The 8486-nt window shown below is 66.9% G+C and overlaps 1 protein-coding gene across 1 annotated transcript; it reads left to right on the forward strand.

Moving 5' to 3' along the window:
* The first annotated feature begins 1014 nt into the window (after positions 1–1014).
* LOC128903905 (dehydrogenase/reductase SDR family member 4-like) lies at positions 1015–7551 on the forward strand. The gene is given in 10 exon segments (XM_054187790.1): positions 1015–1066; positions 1132–1201; positions 2857–3001; positions 3004–3033; positions 4035–4136; positions 4464–4534; positions 4626–4677; positions 6657–6791; positions 7247–7293; positions 7400–7551. Coding segments are annotated over 10 exon segments (834 nt in total). The 3' UTR covers positions 7530–7551.
* Positions 7552–8486: the final 935 nt, after the last annotated feature.

Below are 8486 nucleotides of genomic sequence, written 5' to 3' on the forward strand. Positions count from 1 at the left end.
GGGGGATTCAGGGGGAAATACGGGGTACGTAGAGGGGGTTTAAGGGGGGTATTGGGGGGTTAAGGGGAGGTCGGGGGGGGGGAGACTGTAGGGGACCCCTTGGGGGGGCCGTGAGGGGGTCCTATGGGCGGCTACAGGGGGGTTATAGGGGGATATAGGGGTTTATAGGGGGTTAGGGAGCGACTATGGGGGGGAACCCATGGTGGGGTCCTATGGGGGGCCTTAGGGGGGTTATGGGGGGCTATAGGGGGTATAGGGGGGCCGTGGCGTCTATAGGGGACGCCATGGGGGGGATATGGGGGGGGTTCTTATGGGGAACCCCACGGAGGGGCTGCGGGGGGGTCCTATGGGGGGTTATAGGGGCTATGGGGGGGTCCTATAGGGTGTCCCCCCCCTCCCCGGTACCTTGCAGCTCCCGGGGCACGTCCCCCTCCCGGGCCATGGCGGGGCCGAAACCACCCGAACTGACCCCAAACCGCCCGGAATGGCCCGAAATCGACCGAAAGGGGCCGAAACTGCCCGAAAGGGGCCGAAAACACCCGAAAGGGGACGAAAATGCCCGAAAGGAGCCGAAATCGACCGAACAGGGACGATACCGCCCGAAAGGAGCCGAAATCGACCGGAACGGGGACGAAACCGCCCGAAAGGAGCCGGAAGTGCCCGAAAGGAGCCGAAAATGCCCGAAAGAAACCGGAATTGCCCGATAAAAGACGGAACTGCCCGAAAAGAGCCGAAATCGCCCGGAAGGGGACGAAAGCGCCCGAAAGAAACCGGAAACGCCCGAAAAGAGCCGAAAAGAGCCGAAAAAAGACGGAAGTGCCCGGAAAGAGCCGAAATGCCCGAAAGGGGCCGAAACCGTCCGGAAAAAGCCGGAAATGGCCGAAAAGAGACGGAAACGCCCGAAAAGGGCCGAAACGGCCCGAAAGGAGAGTCCCGCCCCCACCCCGTGTCCCCCGTGACCCCCCCGGTCCCGCCCGGCGCCGGGGCAGAGTCCGGGCGACCCACACACGCACCATGTGGGGGCGCCGTGGGGCGGGCGGGGGGCGGGCGGCTGCGGGGGGCGGCGGCCCGGGGGGGCACCCCGGAGTTTGTGGGGCGGCCCCAGGCGGGGGCTCGGAATCGGTGGGGCAGCCCCACGGCGGGGGCACCCCCGGGCGCCCCTGGCCGGGAAGGTGGCCGTGGTGACAGCCGCGACCCACGGGTGAGTCGCCCCGCCCCATGGACACCCCATAGAGACCCCCCCCTGCCCCATAGATACCCCATAGAGACCCCCCTGCCCCATAGAGACACCCCCCCCAAACCCATAGGCACCCCATAGAGAACCCCCAGACCCATAGACACCCCATAGACACCCCATAGAGACCCCCCCGACCCATAGATACCCCATAGAGACCCCCCCTGCCCCATAGAGACCCACCCCCCCAAACCCATAGGCACCCCATAGAGAACCCCCAGACCCATAGGCACCCCATAGACACCCCATAGAGACCCCCCCGACCATAGATACCCCATAGAGACCCCCCTGCCCCATAGAGACCCCCCCCCCCAAACCCATAGGCACCCCATAGAGAACCCCCAGACCCATAGGCACCCCATAGACACCCCATAGAGACCGCCCCCGACCCATAGATACCCCATAGAGACCCCATAGGCACCCTATAGACCCCCCCAGATACCCCCAGACCCATAGATACCCCATAGAGACCCCCCCTGCCCCCATAGAGACACCCCCCCCAAACCCATAGGCACCCCATAGAGAACCCCCAGACCCATAGGCACCCCCATAGACACCCCATAGAGACCCCCCTGCCCCATAGATACCCCCATAGAGACCCCCATAGAGAGCTCTCAGACCTATAGGTGCCCCATAGCAGGCCCATAGGCACCCTATAGGCACCCCACCCAGACCCATAGACACCCTATAGACACCTCAGAGGCACCCTCAGACCCATAGATGCCCCATAGGACACCCCCAGACCCATAGATACCCCATAGCAGGCCCATAGGCACCCTATAGATCCCCCCCAGACCCATAGATGCCCCATAGCCCTCCCACAGACACTCTATAGAACCCCCCCCCCAGCCCCACAGGCCCCATAGACCCCCCCCAGCCCCATAGACCCCCATGTCCCCCCATCACCCCCCATTGCCCCACATCCCCCCAGCCCCATAGACCCCCATCACCCCATAGAGCCCATCCCCCCGTAACCCCCCATCACCCCCCCAGCCCACAGACCCCCCCATCACCCCATAGCGCCCCATAACCTCCATCACCCCATAGACCCCCCCATCACCCCCCATCGCCCCATAGACCCCCATCGCCCCACAGCCCCCCCCGTCACCCCATAACCCCCCCATGACCCCCCATCGCCCCATAGACCCCCCCCATCACCCCCCATCCCCCCCAGCCCCACAGACGCCCCATCACCCCATAGCCCCCCATAACCTCCATCGCCCCATAGACCCCCCCATCACCCCCATCGCCCCATAGACCCCCATCGCCCCACAGCCCCTCCATCACCCCATAGCCCCCCCCATGACCCCCATCGCCCCATAGACCCCCCCCATCACCCCCCATCACCCCCCCAGCCCCACAGACGCCCCCATCACCCCATAGCCCCCCATAACCTCCATCGCCCCATAGACCCCCCCATCACCCCCATCGCCCCATAGACCCCATCGCCCCATAGACCCCCCGTCACCCCATAACTCCCCATCACCCCCCCAGCCCCACAGACGCCCCCATCGCCCCATAGCCCCCCATAACCTCCATCACCCCATAGACCCCCATTGCCCCATGATCCCCATCGCCCCCCATCGCCCCCCCCCGCCCCACATCTCCCCGCTGCCCCCCAGGATCGGGCTGGCGGTGGCGGCGGGGCTGGCGGGGGCGGGGGGCGCGGGTGCTGCTGAGCTCCGCCGCCAGCCCCACGTGGAGGCCGCCGTGGGGCAGCTGCGGGCCCGGGGGCTGGAGGTCAGCGGGGTGGTCTGCCATGTGGGGCAGCCCCACAGCCGGAGGGGCTGGTGCAGAAGGTGAGGGGGGCGACGCCTGGGTCCCTCGGGGGGGGGGGGGCTATGGGGCGCTATGGGGCACGGGGGGTGGTCCCATAGGGCTATGGGGCACTGGGGGTTCTATGGGGCTCCATGGGGACATGGGGGTCCCACGGGGCTATGGGGCACTGGGGGTCGTATGGGGCACTGGGGGGGACATGGGAGTCCCACAGGGCTATGGGGCACTGGGGGTCCCCATGGGGCTATGGGGCAGTGGGGGTCCTATGGGGCACTGGGCGTGCTATGGGGCACAAGGGGAACATGGGGGTCCTATGGAGCGCTATAGGGCACAATGGGTCTATGGGGCAGTGGGGGGTCCTATGGGGCACTGGGGGTCCCATGGGCTATGGGGAACAATGGGGCTATGGGGTAGTGGGGGTCCTATGGGGCACTGGGGGCTCTATGGGCCCAAGGGGAACATGGGGGTCCTATGGAGCACTATAGGGCACAATGGGGCTATGGGGTAGTGGGGGTCCCATGGGGCACTGGGGGTCCCATGGGCTGTGGGGCAGTGGGGGTCCTATGGGGCACTGGGGGTTCTATGGGGCCCAAGGGGAACATGGGGGTCCTATGGAGCGCTATAGGGCACAATGGGGCTATGGGGCAGTGGGGGTCCTATGGGGAGATGGGGGTCCCATGGGGCTATGGGGAACAATGGGGCTATGGGGGTAGTGGGGGGTCCTATGGGGCACTGGGGGTCCCATGGGGCTATGGGGCAGTGGGGGTTCTATGGGGCCCAAGGGGAACATGGGGGTCCTATGGAGCGCTATAGGCACAATGGGGCTATGGGGGCAGTGGGGGGTCCTATGGGGAGATGGGGGTCCCACGTTGCTATGGGGCACTGGGGTCCCTTGGGGCTATGGGGATCTACGGGTCAATGGGGGTCCCACGGGGCTATGGGGCACTGGGGGGTCCTATGGGTCTCCTTGGGGGGGGGTGTGGGGGGGGGGGTGTGGGGCGCACTTGGGGGTCCCCCGTTGCAGGCCCTAGAGATCTATGGGGGCATCGACATCCTGGTCTCCAACGCCGCCGTCAACCCCGTCATGGGCAGCGCCCTGGAGGCCGACGAGGCCGCCTGGGAGAAGGTGGGCCCCGCCCCGCCCCGCCCCGCCCTCCCGTCGGCCACGCCCCGCCCTCCGTTGGCCACGCCCGTCTTCCGTTGGCCGCGAGAACCTTCCGTTGGCCACGCCCGTCTTCCGTTGGCCACGCCCCGCCCTCCTGTTGGCCACGCCCGTCTTCCGTTGGCCGCGAGAACCCTCCGTTGGCCACGCCCGTCTTCCATTGGCCACGCCCCTCTGCCTCCTGTTGGCCGCCAGCACCTTCCGTTGGCCACACCCTCCCTTCCCACCGGCCACGCCCGCCCCTGACCACGCCCCCTCGACCACGCCCCCCCCCCCCCCCCCCCCCCCCAGATCTTCCAGGTGAACGTGACAGCGGCCGCCATGTTGATCAAGCTGGTGGTGCCCCACATGGAGCAGCGGGGGTGAGGAGCCGGGGGGGGGCGGGGCTCGGAGCGGGGCGCCACGCCCATCCCCCCCCCCCCCCAATGACGTGGTTGATGCCCCGCCCTGCAGGGGAGGGGCCATCGTCTTGGTGTCCTCGGTGGCCGGGTACATGCCCTTCCCGGTGAGAGGGGGGGCGGGGGGGGCGGGGGGGGGGGGCCGTGGTGGGGTCATGGTGGGATGGGGGGAGATGGTGGGGCCACGGTGGGGCCATGGTTGGGTCGATGACGGTGGGGCCATGGTTGGTTGATGGTGGGTCAATGGTGGGGCCGTGGTTGGGTCGATGATGGTGGGTCCGTGGTGGGTTGATGGTGGGTCCGTGGTTGGGTCCATGGTGGGGCCATGGTTGGGTCAATGACGGTGGGTCCGTGGTTGGGTCGATGATGGTGGGTCAATGGTGGGGCCATGGTGGGGCCATGGTTGGGTCAATGGTGGTGGGTCCGTGGTTGGGTCAATGATTGGGTCCATGGTGGGGCCATGGTTGGGTCGATGACGGTGGGTCCATGGTGGGGCCATGGTTGGGTCGATGATGGTGGGTCAATGGTGGGTCAATGGTTGGGTCAATGATGGTGGGTCCGTGGTTGGGTCAATGATGGTGGGTCAATGGTGGGGCCATGGTTGGGTCAATGATGGTGGGTCCATGGTGGGGCCATGGTTGGGTCAATGACGGTGGGTCCGTGGTTGGGTTGATGATGGTGGGTCAATGGTGGGGCCATGGTTGGGTCAATGATGGTGGGGCCACGGTGGGGCCATGGTTGGGTCAATGATGGTGGGTCCGTGGTTGGGTTGATGATGGTGGGTCAATGGTGGGTCAATGGTGGGGCCATGGTTGGGTCGATGATGGTGGGGCCATGGTTGGGTTGATGGTGGGTCAATGATTGGGTCCATGGTGGGGCAATAGTTGGGTCGATGACGGTGGGTCCATGGTGGGGCCATGGTTGGGTCGATGGTTGGGTCCATGGTGGGGCCATGGTTGGGTCGATGATGGTGGGTCAATGGTGGGGCATGGTTGGGTCGATGATGGTGGGTCTGTGGTTGGGTTGATGGTGGGTCAATGATTAGGTCCATGATGGGGCCATGGTTGGGTCAATGACGGTGGGTCCGTGGTTGGGTCGATGATGGTGGGTCAATGGTGGGGCCATGGTGGGGCCATGGTTGGGTCAATGATGGTGGGTCCGTGGTTGGGTCGATGGTTGGGTCCATGGTGGGGGCCATGGTTGGGTCAATGATGGTGGGTCAATGGTGGGGCCATGGTTGGGTCGATGACGGTGGGGCAATGGTGGGTCAATGGTGGGGCCACGGTTGGGTTGATGATGGTGGGTCCATGGTTGGGTCAATGATTGGTCCATGGTGGGGCCATGGTTGGGTTGATGATGGTGGGTCAATGGTGGGTCTGTGGTTGGGTCGATGATGGTGGGGCCATGGTGGGTCAATGGTGGGGCCATGGTTGGGTCAATGATGGTGGGTCCGTGGTTGGGTGATGGTGGGTCAATGGTGTGGGTCAATGGTGGGGCCACGGTTGGGTTGATGATGGTGGGTCCGTGGTTGGGTTGATGGTGGGTCAATGGTGGGGCCGTGGTTGGGTCGATGATGGTGGGTCCGTGGTTGGGTTGATGGTGGGTCAATGATTGGGTCCATGGTGGGGCCACGGTTGGGTTGATGATGGTGGGGTCAATGGTGGGTCTGTGTTGGGTCGATGATGGTGGGGGCCATGGTTGGGTCAATGGTGGGGTCAATGATTGGGTCCATGGTGGGGCCATGGTTGGGTCAATGACGGTGGGTCCATGGTGGGGCCATGGTTGGGTCAATGACGGTGGGTCCGTGGTTGGGTCAATGATTGGGTCCATGGTGGGTCCATGGTGGGGCCACGGTTGGGTTGATGATGGTGGGGCCACGGTTGGGTTGATGATGGTGGGGCCACGGTTGGGTTGATGATGGTGGGGCCATGGTTGGGTCGATGGTGGGTCAATGGTGGGTCCATGGTTGGGTCGATGGTGGGTCAATGGTGGGTCCATGGTGGGGCCACGGTTGGGTTGATGATGGTGGGGCCATGCGGGGCCGTGACGCCGGGGGGGGTTGGGGGGGGGGGGGGGGCGTGGCCAGGCGCTGGGGCCCTACAGCGTGAGCAAGACGGCGCTGCTGGGGCTGGTGAAGGCCCTGGCCCCCGAGCTCCGCGCCCGCAACGTCCGCCTCAACGCCGTGGCCCCCGGCCTCATCCGCACCCGCTTCAGCGCCGCCGTGAGGGGCGGGGCCCGGGGTGGGGCGGGGTGGGGGTGGGGCGGGGCGGGGCGGGGGAGCCAATGGGGGGAGGCTTTTGCCAGGCTTGGGGGAGGCGGGAGCCGATGGTGGACCTCAACGGGGGGGGTGGGAGGGGGCGTGGCCCGGGAAGGGGGGGGGGGGGCGGGAGGGCGGGGCTTGGACGTGGGGTGGGGTCTCGGGGGGGGGAGGGCTCGAGTGGGCGTGGTCGCGGGGGGGGCGGGGCCTCGGGGGGGCGGGGCCTGGTGGTGGCCACCCTCTTGGCAGGGGGGGGGGGGGAGGGGGGGGGGATAGTTCCCCGGCTCCCCCCCAGTGCGGGGGGTGGGGGGGGTGGGGTCTACGGTGGGCGGGGCTCCTCGGGGCGTGGTCCCGCGGGTGGGCGTGGCCCTGGCCACGCCCCCACCCCCTTTTTCCCCCCCCCCCCCCCAGCTGTGGAGGATGAGGCCACCCGGCAGCGGGCGATGGCGGCCATGGGCATCGACAGGTGGGGGGCGGGGGGGGGGGGGTGTGACCCCTATAGGGGACATGGGGGGGGGGGGGTGGGGTCACGCCTGGTGACCCCCCCCCCCCCCGGTGACCTTTGACCCCAGGCTGGGGACGCCGTCGGACGTGGCCGAGGCCGTCACCTTCCTCTGCTCCCCCGGCGCCGCCTACGTGGTGGGGGAGACCCTGGTGGTGGCCGGGGGGGCCCCCCTCCCGCCTATAGGGGGGGGTCTATAGGGCTCTAGGGGGCACCTATAGGGCACGGGGGGGGTCTACGGGGGGGGTCTATAGGGGACAGTGGGGGCTACGGGGGGGGTCTATAGGGGACTTTGGGGTCTAGACGGGTCTATGGGGGGGGTCTATAGGGAGATCGGGGGTCTGTGGGGGGTCTATAGGGGACGGGGGGGTCTATAGGGGACTTTGGGGTCTAGAGGGGTCTATGGGGGGGGTCTATAGGGAAATGGGGGGTCTATGGGGGGGTCTATAGGGAAATCAGGGGTCTGTGGGGGGGTCTATAGGGGACGGGGGGGGTCTATAGGGGACTTGAGTCTAGAGGGGTCTATGGGGGGGTCTATAGGGAAATCAGGGGTCTGTGGGGGGGTCTATAGGGGACAGTGGGGTCTACGGGGGGGGTCTATAGGGGACTTTGGGGTCTAGAGGGGTCTATGGGGGGGGTCTATAGGGAAATCAGGGGGTCTGTGGGGGGGTCTATAGGGGACGGGGGGGGTCTATGTGGGGGTCTATAGGGGACAATAGGGGCTATGGGGGGGGCCTCTGGGGAAATGGGGGGTCTATGGGGGGGGTCTATAGGGGACAGGGGGGTCTATAGGGACAATGGGGTCTATGGGGGGGTCTATAGGAGACTTGGAGTCTATGGGGGGGGGCCTATAGAGGACATCGGGGCCTATAGGGGAGTTTGGGGGGGGCTATGGGGAAATGGGGGTTCTGGGGGGGGTTCTATAGGGGCTGGGGGGGAGGGGGGGGGTGCGGTGCACGAATTTGGGGCGAATCGGGGCCGTTTGGGGGCCGCGGCTGCAATAAACCCCCGGGAACCCACCCACCAACGACCCCCGGCAACATGGCGGCGCCCAGCTGGGGGCGGCCATCTTGGGGCTTGGGGGCGGCCATCTTGGGGCGCGGGTGCGGCCATCTTGAGGCGCGGGGGCTGTCATCTTGGGGCGTGGGGGCGGCCAT

Source organism: Rissa tridactyla, unplaced genomic scaffold, assembly GCF_028500815.1.
Source record: "Rissa tridactyla isolate bRisTri1 unplaced genomic scaffold, bRisTri1.patW.cur.20221130 scaffold_739, whole genome shotgun sequence".
Classification (NCBI taxonomy): Eukaryota; Metazoa; Chordata; class Aves; order Charadriiformes; family Laridae; genus Rissa; species Rissa tridactyla.